This window comes from Pogonomyrmex barbatus, unplaced genomic scaffold, assembly GCF_055798465.1.
Source record: "Pogonomyrmex barbatus isolate J1 unplaced genomic scaffold, ASM5579846v1 scaffold7, whole genome shotgun sequence".
NCBI lineage: Eukaryota > Metazoa > Arthropoda > Insecta > Hymenoptera > Formicidae > Pogonomyrmex > Pogonomyrmex barbatus.
The window spans coordinates 3959499-3979243 of record NW_028297171.1 but is presented as its reverse complement, the minus strand read 5'-3'; the positions used below and the strand labels follow the sequence as shown (position 1 = coordinate 3979243).

Sequence of the window (19745 nt, the reverse complement as noted above, 5' to 3'; positions counted from 1 at the left end):
ATATTATACCATTTTTTCAGGCTCATTTTTCTATATTCGTTAATTTCTAGATCTGCGACTCTATAAATTTTTCATTCTTCAATTTTTTAGATTTCTGAGTCTATTTTCTAAGTTACACATACAAGCACATTTATTCTCTCTCTCTCTCTCTCTCTCTCTCTCTCTCTCTCTCTTCTTATGGATAGAACTTCTTTTCAACAGATTTTTTATTTCAAGTCTTAGAACTTTTTATTTTCATTTATTTATTCATATTTTCTATTTATCATCTTTTCGTTAGTATCGCTCGAAAGCTTTTGCACTTGACACCAATCCGCTGGATCGGTGGGGTTGATCAGCGGGAAAATTCAAAGCTAATCCACGACGATTAACATTTTAATGAACCATGATATCAGTCATGCTCGTCAATGTAACGAGGATTGGTCAGGCTGTTTATTATCGGGGAGTCGATTACGTAGTCGGCAGAAAACAGAAACGGGATTCTTTTCAGGGGCCGAGAATAGCATGGGAACGGGCGGATATCGCGTTTCGTAGGCAGCTACGAGGACGACGACGGATCGGTGGAGGACCCGGTGAAGGGTGAGGGTAAGTTTCGGGACGATAGCCAAAGTCTCCAAGCAATTATAGAATTGGATTGGATCGGGGAGTTCGGGAAGGTGGCCGGCATCGCCGCCGAAATCGGTTTCGTTTTATTTTAGCTTAGTTGTCGAAGGCATCTGGTTGTGCATTCTCATCGCGGATCATCGTCACGATTGCAGTGAGTATCCCCCTTAGTTGAAATTTTTCTACCCGTCCGACATCATTACGCAAAATTTATTAAACAGCTCGAACGATTCGCACGATTAACAGGGTGATACAGACACATTAGGTATTGAATGACGGGGTGAAATAATACTGAATTCTTGTGGTTGCATCACTCGACATCTTTCTTCTGCTTGCTGTAAGGTACAAATTTTATTCATAAATACTTAAAATATTTAGAATTTTATTAGTATTAATTAATTAATCGATTATATTTTTTTAAATTTTACTTGCAATTCTATTAAATATGAGATTTTATAGACTATGACCGTGATATGCGATTTTATAGACTGGCGTAATTGTCAGAGTAGTTTTCTATCCTTTGTATTCATTACCTAAAATCCTATTATCCATTTTAGTTTTTCGAGATAATTATCAGCCAGAGTAATTAATAAGAAGAAAGTCCGAAATCCCGCGTCACGATGGAGGCGATCAAGAAGAAAATCGCGGCGCTGAAACTCGAGATGGACGCCGCGATGGAGAAGGTTGAAGTCAACGAGACGAAAGCGAAACAGGAGAATATAAGAGCTGACAGGCTGAACGACGACCTCAGTGATCTGCAGAAACGATTAGTCCAATTGGAACGAGATTATACCATCACCAAAACTAACTTGGAGCAATCAACCGCCGATCTAGAGCAGTGTGAAAAATCTTGGTCCAGAGTGCGTAATAATAATTAACATAAGTAGATTTTTTTTGAATTAAATTTCCCATGATATTTGCAAGTCTCCTTTTTATAAATTTGCAAGAAAATTTCTGCGAAGAAGATAGCATGATGATGTTGAAGTTATACCTATTATTAAATTATTGAAGCTATTAAAAGAAGCTATCAAAAAAATTGAATGATATTTTTAATTTCGACAAATATTTAAAAAGTTCTTTTTTGTTTCAATTAATCACATTGTGCATATAGGCTGAACAAGATCGTACCGTTTTAACAAAGAAAGTACAGGAAATCGAAGCGAGTCTCACCAAAAAGGAGGAGCTGCGTCTTACCGCCACACTTAAGCTGGCACGTGCGACGGAACTCGCGGATGACGCGCAGAGGTTTATAATTATTAATTAATTGCTATTACTGTCAAATTTTAATATTTTCCAAACGTGATACATGATACTTAATTATACTAAAATCAAACGAATAAATTATGAGCAAGACTCGATAGCAATATTTCTTTTTCCTTTTGCAGGATGTGTAACGTCCTGGCGGATAGGAGTCGCTTGGACGAGGAACGTATGGAGAAACTGATGTCTGAATTAAAAGACGCGAGATTAATTGCCGAAGATGCTGATGCAAAATCCGACGAGATAGCCAGGAAATTACAGTTTGTGGAGGAGGAATTAGAAGCCGCTGAGGAGAGAGTAAAAACTAGTGAAGCGTACGCAAATGATTATAATTTACATATATTATATGTATATACATGTATAAAATCCTTTATCGAAATATCTTTTCGTAGCAAAATTGTGGAACGCGAGGACGAACTTTTCATCGTACAGAATATCGTAAAGTCCCTCGAAGTGTCCGAGGAAAAGGTTCCGTAAAATAGTACATTACGAAAATGACTAATTATGCCGTAACGCCACTTCTTATTTTATTTAATTATTTTGGTTTTAGGCAAACCAACGGGTGGAAGACTTTAAAGTGCAGCTGAAAAGCTTGAAGAAAAAACTGAAGGAGGCGGAGAAACGCGCAATCAACGCCGAAAGAACAGTCAAGACATTGCTAAAGGAAGTGGACATGAAGGAAGGTAAAAACTATCTCTAAAGATTTTATTTCCAATAGCGTTTGTGAATTGAAAAAAGGATTATTTTCCTTCTTTCCCAATTCTAAGAAATTATCGTTCATTTCAGATGAACTCAGAGAAGAGAAGGAAAAGTACAAGGCGGTCTGCGACGATATGGACGCGACGTTCGCCGAAATGACAGGATACTAAAATCCTGTGAACGGACTTAATTTTTGATTCTTGATACTCCTACGCTTCTCCCTCTTTAATCGCTATCATTTATTATTTATTAGTTCGACTCATTGCGCTTAAATGCTGTGCCATAAACGACATTAGAAATAAATTGCTTCACGCAATAATCCATTGGTGGACAAAGCAACGCAATGCGGCTTGTTACTATAACTGCTTCGCTTTGTGCAACACCTTGCCAAAATCGACGAGCAATTAGTTCACGGTCGCTCGTTGTTCGTTGTGTCGATTAAAAATTTACCATTTCGTCTGTTTCTTTTTCTTTCAGAGGCGTTGGAGAGACTTAATGTCGTCCGCTACTCGCGAATGAGACCATGATATCGCGCATCCTTTTTATCATTTTATGTAAATCTATCTGTATTTTCAATAAACAGTATCATAAATTCTCTAAGTTTTGTTCCTTTATGTATCACATTGCTGTGAAATCTCTAAAATAAAAATGAGTAATAAATCCAAATCCAAGTAAATAATGAATATAACGTAGTATTTAATCTTAATCTTATTTAATCTTTTATTTTTTAATTTATCTTTGATATATAATATTTATAATAAATTTTCTTACTATTTAATACTATTTATAAATTCAAGGACAAAAGAATGATGCAATTAAAATTAAAATTAAACATTGATTAAATATTGATATTACATTATAAAAATATATTATCAGCTTTAAATTATAATGCGAATTAAATTTGTTAGTTTAAATCGTAAAATAAATACAATATACATCTTATGAAATTTATTTTAAATGTACAATAGTTGTTAAGCAGATATAAACGTTTAGCTATACCCTCGATATACCCACGATCGGCAACGATCACCGGCACAACAAAGCACATCACTGCTTTAAGAAGTCCAAGAATTCGTTTGAGCCTAACTAAAGCGACGGTCGTTTTTATTCTTTTGCATTGCATTGAGCCTATAAAACATTGTCCTCATCGGTCACTGAGTACAGTAACCCGCAGGCATTGCATTTTGTTACTTCGTTCGTTTCCTCAACAATTAAAAATTCTGTTTAACAAAGTGAGAAGCTAATATTTAAAAATTCTGTTTAGCTTTACAGCAAAGTGTATTAATTAAAGAGCTGTTATTAAAGAGCTATTTCTAATTAATTTCTGACGAAATTATGAACGCCATTAAGAAACGACTGCAAATGCTAAAGCTCGAGAAAGATCTCGCGATGGATAGAGCTGATCTGTGCGATCAGCAGGCAAAGGAAGCAAATCGAAGGGAAGAAAAACTAAAAGACGAGGTTCGTGAATTAGCGAAAAAGCTGATGCAAATGGAACATGACCTAGAAGTGAGCAAGGCCCAACTGATAAAATCAAACAGAAATCTCGAGATAAAGGAGAGAGTCTATATCGTGGTTAGTGAATCAGAAGAATCACACAATTCGCAATTTGATCTACCTTTACACGAATTGTAAAATTGCAGACTCAGTCGGAATTGGCGGTGCTGAATAGGAAAATGCAGCAATGCGTGCAAAATTTAGAAAAATCCGAGGAGCGACGTTTATCGGCTCAAGCAAAGCTCACGCAGGCTATGGAAACTGCTGAAGATGCAAAACGGTATAAATATTTATATTTCTAAATAAAATATGCTCTGTAAAATTTTGGTTATAAAAAGTTTTTTTAAAAGTATTTATATTTTGTTATATTCTGTAAAGCACTATAGTTATTTTATTACACACGTTTGTGGAATATAATTAATATTTTATATTAATATTAGTAATATTATAAAAATTATAGCGTTGTAGAGTTTAAATTTTTAGATTATTTTTAAGATCATTGTTATATTTTTCGCAAGAGATATTATAAGCTTTTATAATCGTAAAGTTATTATTACTTAGTATCTGTAAAGTCCTGGAGAACAGGAGCAAGCAGGACGAAGAAAGAATGGATCAGTTGATGACGCAGTTAAAGGAAGCGAGGCTTATCGCTGAAGATGCTGACACGAAATCGGACGAAATTTCAAGAAAATTGGCGTTCGTTGAGGACGAGCTTGAAGCGGCGGAAGAAAGAGTTAAATCGAGCGAAGCGTATGCGATTTTCTAAATATAGAGACTACGTTCTTTTCGATTTAATCCTTTCTCACTTTTCTATTTTTAATTTAAATAGAAATGTTTTACTTTTAACATGTCTTACTTTTAAAGACATTTTACTTTTGCAAGAGACTTTTCTATAAAATGCAAATGAAAATTTTCAAAACAGCTTTGCATGATGATTAATTTTACGTTTTAGGAAAATTCTTGAAAGAGAGGACGAGTTGTTCATCGTTGGCAATATATTTAAATCCTTAGAGGTGTCCGAAGAAAAAGTAAACATTTTTTTATGATATACTTGTAACATTTATATTACAAAAATGAAAAGTATATTAAAAGATTGATTATTACAGGCTAATCAAAGGGTAGAAGAATTTAAAGCGCAGTTGAAGGAACTAAAAATGAAACTGAAAGCTGCCGAAAAGCGTGCCATAATCGCTGAGAAAACTGTCAAGATATTTACGAAAGAAATGGACAAGAGGGAAGGTAATAATCCTGTTAGATGCCCTTTTTATAGATTTACAAATTTCAAAGTTGTAAAAATCATTATTAATAATCATTAATAATAATAAAAAAATTATTTGTTCTATGTTTTAGATTATTTGCTAAAAGAAAAGGAAAAATATAAATTCATCTGCGATGATTTGGATTCCACGTTCTCGGAGCTTACGGGATATTGAACAAGCTTTGATCAAATTGATCGCTCAGTTAGAATGCTAATCAGGATTCTCATCTTATTTAAAAACATAAACTTTTACGATTAACAAATATATGTCATCAGGTTTGTCCAGAAAATCGACCCTATGCACTTTACACGATATCAATTTATTTAATCGATTCTACGATCGACACAATGCATCGAAATGCCATACCACAGATTTAATACAGTTTAGATTTAATCGACAATCCATTTTAATCGTACAACCTCCGATCGCAGAACGGAGAAAGAATTTGCGAGCTTCTTTAGTTCATGGAGCTCTTGCGATGACTTTTGTGCAATTTCGCGCCACAATTGGACCGTCCGCGTCACACTCACATCAGAAAGCTTTCTCTCTCTCTCTCTCTCTCTCTCTCTCTCTTTCTCTCTTTCTACAACGACCGTATTTAATCATAGTTACAATAACAATCGTCCATTTGATTTGTTCGCTCGCCTCCTCCATCCGCACAGATGCAACAATCAAAGTGCATTCTCCAAGCTGCACGGATTATCGCAAATGGTGACGAGGGATGCACCGAGTTGTGTCACCGTATCATCCTTCGAGGACCGTGTAATTATTCGCAGTGTAATGTAAAAGTCCGACAAACCGACCAAAAATACCAGATTGCAATCACATAAACGACGAGACCATTTAAAATTCAAATTAGTTTTAGTAAAAAGTTATTGCGCGCGGTACAAAAATTCGTTGATCAATTTTATTCGATCTCGTTGATTGGCCGTTGAAAATTTTTCGTCAGCTTCTTACGACGATTATGACAACAGAGAGAACTGGTCCCTGAAAGGTTACGACAAGATACTGACAGAACTCGATCGGTCCATGACACAAGAAAAATGTACAAAAATCGTACGTATCGACGAGAATGTCCGGCAACCGCGCCAAGAGCAAGACGGCGAATCGCACTTCGTCCTTTCCGAAGATTGCTCATTGTCGAATTAATCGAACACTACGAGTTTGATTGACGTGCTTCCCTTATATACATTAACATATGCGTCGTACATGCCGCATGCACGCGTCTCTTGATGCCCGTGTACTCAAACATATTTGTATTCTATGTACGTATTATCTACGGCCTCGTCTTCGTAGTGTCGCGCACAACTTTTCTTAACTTACTCGACATTATCTCGCAATAAACTTGAAGTTCTAAACGCGGATGTCTTAATATTATGGCATGACTAGATTTTCTTAATCCCTTCCGAGACTTGCTTTTTTTTTTTCTTCACACAAGATCAAAGTTATCGTTGATGTGTATACGGAAGTATGTAACAATAAATTCGGAGAACAACTTTCTTCACGCTCAAATAAACTAGGGAGTGGAAGTACGTCATCACAGAGAGTCCGAATATAAAAAAGTATTGTATATTTAACTATTTAGAGTGACGTTTGTCGGCGGGAGAGAAAGGGCCAAACGATTCTTTTTCCGCCCGAGACGTCACTAAAAATGTCTTGGTAAAAGTTACAAAAATGTATTTCCTCTTTTTTTTCCGGAGTATGTAAAGTTGATCTCAATTAGACCCTTTATGCGGTCTTAGGTCTGCGGAATGGCAGTGTCGTGGAAGTATTGGAAGCTCGCGGTGCAGTGGGATGCACGCGTGTTTTAATTAATTCTAATGGCGATTTCGTAATACTTTCGAGTTTCAGTCTGAAGAGGAGTTTCGCTGGATACGACTTATTGCATAATAGTAAGATTGGTCGCGTTGGATCACAAAGTCTCGAAGGTGCACGACATTAGAAGAGAGATTGGAGAAGGAGCCTCATTCGCTGTGGCTCTCTCTCTCAAGCGTTTCGGCCGACATTTTTACAGCGAGCGGGAAACAAGATCGCCTTATCTACGATCAGCCTCACGCTCGGTTCCTCCGATCGTAACGCGCTCCGCGTACAGGAAAACGTTCTACATAGAAGTCTTAGGATTTATAACGGACTTAAAGTAATCAACGGTGCTATATTCGTACGTATATAAACTTTACAATGCAACAGAGCCCAACCGTCAACGATCCGTTCTTTGGAGACTTAGAAATCGGTCTCTTCTCCTTTCCGATCCGTTCTCGTCCCGTTTTCAAAAACAATATGCGCTTATCGCAACACAAACGAGCTTGATTTCCATAGCGATCAAAGCTTCAAATTGCTTTGTATATTTACGGAAAATAAAAAAAAATTATCTCATTAATCACGTTAGTGACAATATAAAATATAGCTACGTTTTCCTAAAAAAATTAAATTATAAAATTATATAATAAATTGTAAATTAATAAATAAAAGCGATAATAAATTAAGAAGAATGAACGTCATAGATAATCAATGACTTTCAATATTACATCAAATATACTTGTCATAAGTAAATTAAAATTTCTTATGTATAATTGTCATAATATTATTTATACATAGAATAAATATATGTTTAATTTGCAAAATTATAAGAGATTCTATAAAACAGAAATGACTCAAGAGATTTAAGAGATTACAAAGCGTAGAATTGATTGAAATGGAAAGAAACCTTTCAGATAGAAGCAGATGTAGCCGGTGCCGTCTCTCTTGTTCATGATACACGAAATACTCTCCCGTGCTCTGTTCGTACGATTAAGTCTTTGGTCTCAAATGGATCGTCCGCCGGCGAAACGACTCGCAGCGGTCTGAGCAAATTGTCGTTTTGGCACGCATTCGTACACGCGATTCGACGATCATCCACGCACTCGGACTTGGACTCACTCACTTCACGCATTTCACGTGTATTATCTCGCGTCACGTCACAGACAAGGAAGAGGAGACGCACGTACTTATAGATACTTTCGACTATCTCTCTCGACTCGATTAACGAAGAAACACGTTCATAGAAGAACAATTTTATAGTAACGCGCCCCATCATGTAGCAACAAGTACATTAAGCTAATGCGTTTGGAGTACAAAAAAATTTCTTTATATCTGATCTATAATGCGATAGCGTAGTTTTAAAGGTTTAAACGTTTAAGATTTTTCACGTGGCAAGAAATGATTTTCTCCCTTTCGACTTGTTATGCACACACACACACACACACACACACACACACACACACACACACACACACACACACACACACACACACACACACACACACACACACACACACACACACACACACACACACACACACACATACGTTCTTCTATACTCGTCCATCTTCGTTGCCTCGATTTTTTTCCGCCATTTTATTTATGCACACCTCTCCCTCGATCGTCGTTAACGAATAGAATGTAATTTATTTCTATCGTCAGAAGACGTGGCAGTCGAGTGGCCCTACGAATGGCCACGAAGGAATTCTCGACGAGACACAAAGGGAAGAGATCAATTTACCTAATCTTTGGCCCACGGGATTAAGAGAAAAGGGGAGCTACCGTGGGGGTTGCGATACCCGGGAAACAAATTAGACGGCAATGGAGTAATCCGAGGAGGGATTATTCTGAGTGCTCGGCCGTGACCACAGGGAACTCCGCAGGCCCAGTTTTAGCTTCTTCAGGGAGTCGATGTCGCACTCGGCCTCGCTGAGCTCCGGCCGATCCCCGTTCCCCGGGGTTGGTACAACCGCCCCCTGATTGCCGACGAATGCGGTCTCCGCGACCGAGATCGGTGGCAGTAGAGTACGTAGGGAGCTCCTGCTGGGAACATGCCATCTTACGAGATAGCCAAAGGAAAGAGACTTATTAGTGGATATTACGAATGAACATATTGTGGTGGAATAATGGAATGTTCGAGTATTACAAGTGCCTAATTAATTTAACATAATGATCTTTAATAGAAATCGTTTCTTTTGTGTTAATCTTAGATATTTGATTAAATAAAATCTCATAATTTTTAACATTCGATTAAATAAAACAAATATTCACTTTCGCAAGATTCAAAATCACTTAAACATTTTTGTATATTTTGACATTGAAATTATAATGAAAAAAAATTAATAATAATAATTAAGAAAATTTTTTTGTTGTTTCATTACCTTGATCGCCCTCTCCGTGGCAGTGACTTCTGTTCTGACATGGGAGAAATGTCCGAAGACGTGCTCGACGTGCCGTGATAGATAAAGTCCGAAACTGCGCGAACTAAAATAATAATTCGTTAAAAGATTGATGAGGAATCGAACGTCTTAATAAACCTCAGATCAGAACGTACTATGTTTTAATTTTCCAGCGTCCAGCTGATTCGACGACTCCGTGCGCGAGCTTATCAGTTGATCCGGGTCAGATTCGCTCTCGTCGCTCTCGACATCGCCTGGGGTTTGTTGCTTTCTCTGCTGTCGCCTTCTCGACGAGACACTCTTCATGCTCTGTGCAAATGAGATCTTTGTGAATAATTCATAACGAAATTATTCTCGATAGCAATTTGCATTTTTAATCAACAATTGCATTTCTGTATTTCTGTGAGTTAAATGTTTAATATAATTTAAAATATTTTAATTCGCATTTTTAATTAACAATTGCATTTTTATGTGAATTAAATGCTTAATGTAATTTAAAATATTTTAAAATTAGATCGAGCAATTAATAATTTTAATGAAAGAAAGAGATAAATTTGGAGTATATACCGTCGCCGCCGGTGGAGGACTCGCGCACCCTTCGGTCATGGCGTGCTCGTGATACATGAAGCTGTGTAGAAGAGTGTTGTTCGGGTGAAGACCGGCCGCCGTGGCCTCCGCCGCGCCTCCCAGACCGCCCAATGCGCCCAACCCTGCCAGGCTTCCCCCGCCACCCTCCGAAAGCTGGAACGTAGCGTACGGCGAAATGTCCTCCGCTGTCTCTGTAACCCATCAGAGGCATTGCCTACCTTTCAAATCGCGTCGGGTTAACTGTCTCAGTCGTCCATGTTTCGGATGAATGTTCACGAACGAAAACGTATACGAAATTCAATTTGCTTTAACTTTCGATATGATCATTATTTCTTAGACAAATTTATGATTATGTTTTATATTTAGAGATTGATTTAAAAATTTAGAACATTTTTTAATTAAGATTAATTAATTCCACAGAGATTTAGATATTTAACATGTGATATTTTTAAAAAATATTTTTCTTTAAAATTTTACTTTTTTAGAAGTAGCCTTGTGTCACTGTTGAGCGGCGCTAAAAGCGCCCGGCTCGTACCTGCACAACAGTAATTATAGTACCAAACCTGGTGGTTGTCCATATCGTAACAAAGGTTCACCTGGAATCTTGTCGGGCCCTGCACCCGTATTTGCCGCTTGTTGCAAAGCCACTTTATGTATCGTGGCATAATAACGCTCTCGTTGCGTCTCTGCGTTTTGTTGATTCTCTTGTGACTCCTTCATCGGCCGTTGCATTTGACCCCCCAAGTATCCTGGCAAACGCACCCTTCTATTAAACCTTCTAATTTTTTCAATAAATTATAAAAATATTTAAAACTTCATTGCATTAGAAAAATAATTGTGTCAAACATAAAATGAAAATAATAAAAAAAAAAATGAACAAAAAGTGACAAAAGAATATTTTCATGGGAAAAATCTGAGAGACAATGATTGCGGGTTCATAAAATTGTACTAACTGTTTTTCCAGCGAAAGGCAACGATTATCGTTGCGGCGACTAATGCAACAGTAGCCACGATCAACGGCAGCATTACTTTAACGTCCGCATAAAACGGCATGGTCGATGTCATCCCACGTTTCGACAATCCTGGCGGCGGTATTTCTGCAAAGTTACAGGAACACAGTGCTTTTGGATATAAGCTTTTAAACACAGTTTCATCGGACAGATCGGGGGACAGATGCATCTTTGATCATCGTTATCTTCCGATGAAAATCTTGCGCTATATTAAATTTTCATGCAAATTTATAAGTTATCTCACTGTGATCTATCTTCACACTTACCACCCTCTTTCGTCAAGGTTACAAAGGTGAACTCTGCTTGATTGCTGCCGGCCACGTTATGGGCCTCGACTTTAAGCTGATAGACTGAGCTGGGTGTTAGATTTGTCACGACGAATCGCCGTTGCATTTTAACGTTATTCGATACCAGGGTCCAGTGAAACTCGTTTATCGGCCTATACTGAATGACAAAATACTTTATGGGGCAACCGTTATCGGGCCAGACGTGCAATCGTAGCACCAGAGTAGTGGAATTCGGACTGAGAAAGGCAGCCGCCGGCGGGATTCCCGGAGCTTGTCCCTGAGTTCGAACTGAGAGCACCGGAGACGATGGACTGCTGCCGATTTTATTGTGCGACGTTAGATACAACTGATACGTATTGCCGCACAGAAGCCCCTATTTAAAAAAAAATTACAATTTTTTTTGTCCGATTATTCTCGATCCATTTAATTTATAGACTAGCGGAAAGAATATTTTTGTGCAGTTTTATTTTTAATAAAATAATTTTTGATTTATTGAGATATGTCCATGAAAATGATAAATGTTAATTAAATCGTATTTTAATTATAATTATTATAATTATTTTATTAATATATCTGTTATATTAAGATGCAATAAAGCCTAATATCTGTATAATTTTATTCTGCTTAGAGTGATTGACATTTTTCCATCAAGAATTACAAATTAATCTCGGATAAATTTACCTTTAGTTCATGGCTAGTAGCGTGGCGAGATAACTGTAACTCATCAAGGGTACCATGAGTAGTTCGATAATACAGTGTATAGCCCGTCAAAGGCGCACCACCGTTATGCTCGGATTTCCAATGCAATAACACGCTGCTCGACGTAGAGCTGGTTACGTACAATACAGGAGCACTGGGCGGAACTGCGATAGTAAATTTTAGACTGTTGTGTATTTTAGACTACACCCAATATTCTGTTAGTTGCAAAATTCGAGTTTACGTAACAAGTTCGTTTAGCAATTATTCATTATTAAAATCTATTTAGCATCATAATCACGCAGCAATTACATAGCAATAGCTACGAGCAAGAGAGAGATAACGTTGTTTTAATAACATACAATGCACAATACTCTTTTGTATAAGATTCTCACTTTATTAGTAAGATATAAAACAATAAAAAAAAAGAATTAGCCATAATAATTACCTTGCACCGTGAGAGTGTAATGCAGTTTATCGCTGCCTTGGGAGTTCTCCACTTGACAGGTATAATTCCCGCTGTCTTGCGACTGCAGATTTGATAATACGAGTTCCCCGTTTGCCAAGATCTGCACGTTTCTGGTGGGATCGGTGCGTATCTGTTCCGTGGTACCCTTGTACCAGTCTCTCGTCGGATCTCCGACCGCGTTGCACGCCAGAGTCGCTGAACCACGCCACGGACGCACCACATGCCCGCCGAAGGACGTGATCCTGGCTGGCACTCGATTTGTCGGCACTTGCGCCGTTACCCTCGAACTCTGACCTTCGCCCATCCGGGTGCTACCAGTCACCCAGAATTGATATTCGACGTGTTGTTGCAGGTCGGTCGCCTCGAAAAATGTGCTCGTCGCCGGTAACGTCTTCTTGCCATGATTGAGCTCCTCTCGTCCGTCGACGACTCTATGGAATTTTTTTGTTATTTTCACAAACTTGATCAAAGAGGAATTTAATAAAAACTTCGTTATAAATATAACTTCGTTAAATTGCAAGAATATTAATTTTGTTATATATTTAGATGTGACATCAACAAAGTGCAAGGATAAATGTAAATTTTTTTATAAGTAAAAATTTTTGTTTATTTATGTTTTTTTATTACCTTGTATAAAGATTGTATTTCGTAATAATTCCATTTGGTTCGAGTGGTGGTAGCCATGAGATGAAGAGAGCTTGCGGCGAACTTACGACGACCTTGATATCAGCCGGACTGCCCGGTACTAAATAAAGAAACGAAAAAAATATTTATATTGAAATTATGTCTAAAAAAAATATTAGTTATAGTGTCTAAAAAGATTAGTCTAAGATATCAAGTAAATCACCGTCTTCCTCCGTCTGGCAATAAATCGTTGCAGAGGGCACACCGTCGCCAATTCTGGTATAAGCCAAAACTTGGATAGTGTAATTAGTGTATCGTCTGAGTCCAGTTAAAACTGTTGTCAGAGCGCTCGTTTTACGGACCTATAATCACGAAATTAAGATCATTAATTAAGATCAGAAAAATGTACGGAACAGACGATTAATTTCTTAAGATAATAACCTCCATCTCGTCCACCCCTCGCCACGCGTCTGCCAAAATCGGTTCATAATTCAATTTGTAACCTTGGATAATGCCATTGCTGTGCGAATTAGGCGGGGGTTGCCAGGATACTTGCAAAGACTGTGACGTGAGTGCAGCACATCTCACATCATCCGGTGGCATACTGGGTACTGTAAATAATTATTTTTAAACAATTGTTATGCTTCAGAAATCCATTTAAACAATGGAAAAGAACAATTAAAATAAAATAAATAAATTAAAAAAATTTAGAATAAAATAAATAAAGGTCTTAAAACTTTAGTAATCACCGTCTTCCAAGGTCTGCGTGATCAACGGTTCGCATAGAGGTCCTGGTCCAACCTGATTGTAAGCTCTAACAACGAGGGTGTATCTGGTGTACGGCCTGAGACCTGTAAGTCGAAGTTCTCCACCGCCTTCTTCTCCATCACCTGAGACAGAGCTGAAGTTGTACGCTGGATTATTCGAGCTGAAATAAAAATTTCATAATTATCCTTCTGTCAAGGAATTTATTTATACTTATAGATTTATTTATTTTTAAATATGATCAAATTGATCTAAATTTCATCTCAATCGATCTTTATATATTACAAATATGTTGCACGACTGATTATATCTGTATTCCTTATAAAAAAAATAGTATTGTATATTTTATTTAGGGATTAAAGTCCTTTGCAACAGCTACCTTGTTTCTTTATAGCCGACGTTGAAACCCTGTATGTCACCATGACGAAGTTCCGGTAGTGGTGGTGACCAAGTGACGACAATTTCGGATGAGGAGAGAGGCCTAGCCGCGATGTTCATCGGCGGACCAGCTGGTTTCTGCGGTTCGGTTCTAATGATGAGCTCCGCCGAGGGAACAGATCGGCCCGCTGGACCTTCCGCTATTACACGTATGGTGTATCTCGTGGCGGGTTTTAATTTATCGATCAATGCCGCGTATACCAAGGGTGGTCCGGCGTACTCTTGTTGCTGCCACATTCCACCTAGAAGTTTTGATTTGACATCAGAATTTTATTTAAATGTATTTTATATTATCGTAAATTGATGAGTCCTTCTTTAAAATAATCGTGTAATAAGAAAGTAGTTTCGAAAAGTTTATTGAAAAATTAATTTATATCTGAATTTATTAAGTCAATCAATCTTATAAATTATTATTTCTTATATACATGCGCGGTATTGCAATGTTTAAGAACGGATTTTTATGTTACTCCGATATTACATCTGTTTGACGAAAAAAAAGTTGTTGCCAATTTACCTTCGCCCTCTTTGTATTGGACAATGTACTTGTTGACCTCGCTGGTGTCCTGTGACTTATGTTGCCACTTAACGTTAATGCTGCGACTCGCCACCATGGCAGTTTCTAGGGCGCTCGGTGGTTGGGGTGGCTCTAAAACGCGCGGAATTCGATATTAATGCACTCGTGTGCCGATATATATGCATATAGCGCAAGAGTATCGCATTTGGAATTCAATTATTCTATATCGGAGCGAATTGACCTACAAACCCTCATATCGTACCTTGAACGAGGAGTTGCACCAGCTGCTGATCACGACCGTAAAGATTGTTCGCTTGGCAAAAGTACGCACCGCTGTCGACGGCTTCCGCCGATGAGATTTGCAGTTGCGCGATGACACCGTCTGGCGTTACTTCCTGTTTCACCGCGACGCTTTATAGCGAATTTATAAAAGTTCATTAAAAGTTCTGTGAGAGAGGCACAACTCTGGAATATTCATGTAGTATCGTATCAGAAGTGGTATGCCAATATTTTTGATACAAAACTCTCTCCCTTTAAACAATAGCCATTCCGGTATTCGCTTGCTAATAAATGAACGGACGAACGGATTATATTTGGCGGCCTTTTAACCGGATATATATGGCGCTTCTGCACATTTTTCAAGTAGACGCATTTCACATATGCCTCTGTATATTCCCTATTATCAGCCCGGAATGCATTATTAATACCGTCGCATCTCATTTGCTAAATTCCGTTCGATACGATCGATTTATCGGGACTGTAGCATGCCACTCGCGATAAATGTTCCATATTCGAACGACACGATAATTTAGCGAAAATCGTAAGCCGGGCATGGAGATTTTGTGCCGTTTTAATTCATCACGAGTATCGATTTTCGCACGCCCGGCCAAAGTCCGTTTTCCCCGTCTACGATTCTACGTACGATTAATCTCGACTTACCGGTAATTCGTTGAGGGATTCAGCTCGCTTTTACCGCCTTTCAGCCAGGTAACAGTAACCGGCTTATCCCCGTGTACTTCGCAGTGTAACGTCGCTGTATCCCCTTTCTTTACGGTAACAAGTCGCGACGGCGCCGCAAAATACGGGGATGCTACAAAGTCACGAAGGCAACATGGAAAAGCGTAAGTCCGATAATAAGATTTCAACATTTAGTATTAAACGCTTGTATTGTTGGCGTTGCGTAGCGCGAAATATTTAATTGTAAAATATATATCGCGTGTAATTGCGCGATTGTACTCACAATTGACCTTTAGTTGCACGACTTTGCCTAATCCGCTTCCTATGCCATTACTCGCGTGACACAGGTAGAAGCCCTCCCGATCTTCTTTCACGTGCTGCAGCAACAGAGTACCGTTACTGAGAATCTTGGTATATGTTCTTTCACGCAACTCCTCGTAATCACCGGCTTTGCTTCCTATTAACAAGTGACGCGTAAGAAAGTTAGTCAAACCGATCGATGCTCGACGTAAAATCGTAATCCTATTCCTATCACATTTTCCCGACTCCCAGAAAGAACTGATTTTACAAATATTATAAAAAAATATTTTATTTTAATTTGTTAAATAAAAATGTTATAAATAATGTTAAAATTTTCACAGCTTTTACGTCTCTGCAGTAAAAAAATTTAAAAATAATATCTGGAATTTTAATAATTTTATTATTATGGATCCAAGGACCAAACTTAATTTAAAAATTAATTTAAAAATTAAATTTGATTCTTGAATTTATAATAAAAATAAAATTATTAAAGTTCCAAATATCAATTTTAATAGGATATATTTAATAAAATAGAATATCTTAATATTTAAAAAATACCGTATTACAACGATTTAAATTTTCAAATTAATAATTCAGGGCTTAATAATTTCCATTTTAGTTATATATTATTATTTTAACTCAACGTATTAATAAATAAACATAGACGTTCCGCGAGATATGTGTGCACACGAGATATGTATGTGCGCTAGGATCGTATAGCCTTCGCAATCGTCTCACCGGTGGCTTTTTTCCATACGATCATCGGCGTCGGGACGCCCTGCGCCTGGCAGTGCAGCGCGACGTGGCGATTCCTCTCGACGCTCACGTCAGTTGGCTCGACGATCCATCTGGGCGGCACTGCAACGTGTCAGAAAGATTCGCTTTACACAGATCCGTTATACGTGTGCCAACGTTTAACTTATTATGTCTTGCTTTACTGGTCGTTAGCGATTTAGAGACAGGTACGTTTTTATGATAGAGAGAAAGAGACAGAGAGAAAGAGATTGATAGATAGATAGATAGATAGATAGATAGAGAGAGAGAGAGAGAGAGAGAGAGAGAGAGAGAGAAAGAGAGAGAGCCATAAAAAAACGCGGTGCAAACGAAAGGGAGCTACGGTGTCGCTTCAACGAGATCGAATCGTCAAAGAGATCGAATCTCAAACGAACTGATAAAAGACGGCGCGATAAAGAGACGGAGAAAGAGAAAAAGTGATGTGACCGAGAGATGGACCCGCGCTACGGTGAAGCTACGATCGCTCTCGTTTGATCTTCCCTCTCTTTGAAATGTATGCTCTTTACTCCCGCACGATATTTCGCGTTACTCGAATCTCCGCGCTTGACGGAACGCGGATATTCGCGCGACATGAAGAAACTGATAAAGTTACTGAGAGAAGATAGAGTGAGAATGAGGGTAAGTTATGTGGACAGGACAGAGTTGGAGAGAATCATAGGGGGTCATGAATCGATGCGAGGCGTATTTCGCGGGTGTCAATTGATATATAAAGTCTCGTGTCATTCGCACGCCAGGCAGCAGCAGACAATTCACCTCTATGTTCAACACCGCAACAGGGTAACAAGGAAAGTGACAAGGGCGGGGGCAATCGATCATCTATTATCTGCAACGTTAACTCTCCTAGGAGCTACCAACAAGGACAACGAAACGAAGGCGTCTCTAACGATAGCGCGCGACAATAGTACGTATAACAGCTCTTAGCTCGTGAGAGGAAAAAAAAGGAAAAAAAAACAGAGAGAGAGAAAGAGAGAGAAAGAGAGAGAGAGAGAGAGAGACAGACGGATGCTTGGTCGTCAAAGTTTCTCGATCCGGCGCGAGATTTTGCGTCGCGCATCGATTTGTCGACAAAGTCTCAAAGTGGGGGGGGGGGGGGTGGTTCTTGTACAATCAGGTGTATTGTTTGGCAAGGTTCTACTTTTTACTGTGGTGAAAAAAACGCTGCACAAGCGAGATACTGTGAGTGGGAGTTTCCAACGTTTTACAAGACGGCAAAGTATCGGCCACGCATCGATCGCGTGCGACAATATATAATATATATATATATAGATAGATAGATAGATATATATATAGATGTATATGTATATAATATATGTAACGTGAGTATACAAATATACTCGAGCCCAAACGATGGCATGTGAAACAAGTAGAACTCTTGGAAAGAGGTACGCAAGGACGGGACATGTTCAGGTGCGGATCTCGTGAGGATGGCGAATAATAATAATAATAATAATGATAACAATAATAACAATATATATGTAAGTACCCGCGTCTAACGACTAGTCCAATAAAGTACGAATTTAATTAATAATATATACGTACTACTAGCCTACATTTTTTACAGTCGCTAACGAGACGGAGGACGCACGCTCGGGCTAATCTTACGAGTTCAAGCTCTTGTACGGAGTACCGAATGTTTAAAAAATTTCAGATTCTGATGGCCGGTGATAAATTTAGAATTTTTCTTTTTATTTTGCTCGAATTTTTATTGTGTAGAATAATTATTACGTTCCTTTTACGCGAAGGAGAGCTTGCGGACGTATTACGTGAGCGTCCGACATCCTCATCTCGTTGCGATGAAAGAAATATAAAAAAGAGAAAATGGACGGACAGAGAGAAAGAGAAAGAGAGAGATAGAAAGATAGTGAGATAGAAAGAGTGAAAGAGTTGGTGAGAAAGCATGCAGAAGTGAATAAAGGTTGCCTTCCAACGAGCCCAAAGAAGAGCCAGCGCAAAGGTCGGTGAAGATTGGTCGTGAGCGTAGTGGCACGTGCTCGCACTTGGGTGATCAAGATACTTTTATATATATTTATTTAAGTAATAATTCAATAAACACACAAATACATACGGAGATATATATATTTACACGTAAAATGTGCAGGCAGTAGTGATCTACGACTACGTAAAGAGATCATGCCGAATGAAGTATTGAATGCTCACATACACGCACGCACGCAGGCCAGAAAAAATCTTTTTTTTTTTTTTATTGTCATTTATTGTAGCTGCAGTTGTTGCTGTTGTTGTTGTAGTTGTTGTTGTTGAAACGAGTAAAAAATAAGGAAAGGTGCAAACTGTTACCTTTATTATTCGGTCAAGTCAAGCAAACCTCGGGGGTCCACGAGATACCGACGCATTCCCAGAGAGCCAAAGCAACGCAAATGTAATACACACTGTGTCTGGGGTAAGAAGGAGTCTCGAATGGATCTTCGGGATGGACTCGATAGGACGGGGATGAGGTGGAAGAGATGAGAACAGGAGGATGGGTGCATAATGATCTCGTGATCTCGCCCGGGGGTGAACGTGCTGTCACTCGAAATCTCGATCGTATCGTCTTTAAGCCTGGAGCCAACGTGGAGTGCAGTCTCTCTAAATGTCACATCCTGGCGAGAACACAGCTGTGATGAACTATGGTGAAGCAGGAACCGAGTCAATAAGCGCGATGATATGTCGATGGCGGTGGATGATGAAATGGCGGCTGAGACTGGAGAACGGGCGATAGGAAGCGATGGAATGGATGTTCCGAGGATAACGTTCGACCCCGACAAATCTCGGAATATTCCGCAATATTGCAAAC

The 19745-nt window shown here is 38.6% G+C and overlaps 3 protein-coding genes and 1 long non-coding RNA gene across 19 annotated transcripts in view; 3 read left to right on the top strand and 1 right to left on the bottom strand.

Moving 5' to 3' along the window:
• Nucleotides 1-19745, top strand: part of LOC148934930 (uncharacterized) — a 93970-nt gene that overhangs the window by 42786 nt on the left and 31439 nt on the right. The gene's annotated exons all lie outside the window — the stretch shown is intronic.
• LOC105428034 (tropomyosin) lies at nt 234-3159 on the top strand. Of its 6 annotated transcripts, none has more exons than XM_089083415.1 (7): nt 235-754; nt 847-942; nt 1158-1460; nt 1712-1845; nt 1986-2328; nt 2411-2543; nt 2647-3159. In XM_089083415.1, the coding sequence occupies exons 3-7, from the start codon at nt 1221-1223 to the stop codon at nt 2727-2729; spliced, it is 933 nt and encodes a 310-aa protein (XP_088939541.1). In that variant the 5' UTR covers nt 235-754; nt 847-942; nt 1158-1220; the 3' UTR covers nt 2730-3159. The 6 variants fall into 6 exon arrangements, with proteins under 6 accessions (XP_088939544.1, XP_088939543.1, XP_088939541.1 ...); XM_089083420.1 differs by having other exon boundaries at nt 236-942; nt 1986-2174; nt 2253-2328; XM_089083418.1 differs by having other exon boundaries at nt 234-937; nt 1178-1460.
• Nucleotides 3832-5529, top strand: LOC105428035 (tropomyosin). Its single transcript, XM_011640083.3, has 6 exons — nt 3832-4134; nt 4203-4336; nt 4618-4806; nt 5009-5084; nt 5163-5295; nt 5407-5529. Exons 1-6 carry the CDS (start codon nt 3895-3897, stop codon nt 5487-5489), a joined length of 855 nt encoding a protein of 284 aa, XP_011638385.2. The 5' UTR covers nt 3832-3894; the 3' UTR covers nt 5490-5529.
• Dscam2 (Down syndrome cell adhesion molecule 2) overlaps nt 5616-19745 on the bottom strand; it is a 91818-nt gene continuing 77688 nt past the window's right edge. For 3 of the 11 annotated variants that reach the window (XM_011640084.3, XM_089083410.1, XM_089083413.1), the window contains 19 exons: nt 16898-17017; nt 16143-16316; nt 15842-15992; nt 15165-15313; nt 14903-15034; nt 14330-14630; nt 13935-14113; nt 13627-13796; nt 13409-13547; nt 13189-13306; nt 12541-12992; nt 12078-12259; nt 11376-11769; nt 11053-11196; nt 10663-10848; nt 10079-10290; nt 9667-9820; nt 9494-9596; nt 5616-9170 (listed from right to left, as the gene is read on the bottom strand). In XM_011640084.3, coding sequence (XP_011638386.2) covers nt 8924-9170; nt 9494-9596; nt 9667-9820; nt 10079-10290; nt 10663-10848; nt 11053-11196; nt 11376-11769; nt 12078-12259; nt 12541-12992; nt 13189-13306; nt 13409-13547; nt 13627-13796; nt 13935-14113; nt 14330-14630; nt 14903-15034; nt 15165-15313; nt 15842-15992; nt 16143-16316; nt 16898-17017 — 3707 coding nt within the window. In that variant the 3' untranslated portion in view covers nt 5616-8923. Of the gene's footprint in view, nt 9171-9493; nt 9597-9666; nt 9821-10078; nt 10291-10576; nt 10849-11052; nt 11197-11375; nt 11770-12077; nt 12260-12540; nt 12993-13188; nt 13307-13408; nt 13548-13626; nt 13797-13934; nt 14114-14329; nt 14631-14902; nt 15035-15164; nt 15314-15841; nt 15993-16142; nt 16317-16897; nt 17018-19745 lie in introns of those variants that run through there. The other 8 variants (XM_011640087.3, XM_089083412.1, XM_089083411.1 and 5 more) reach the window with 7 other exon arrangements.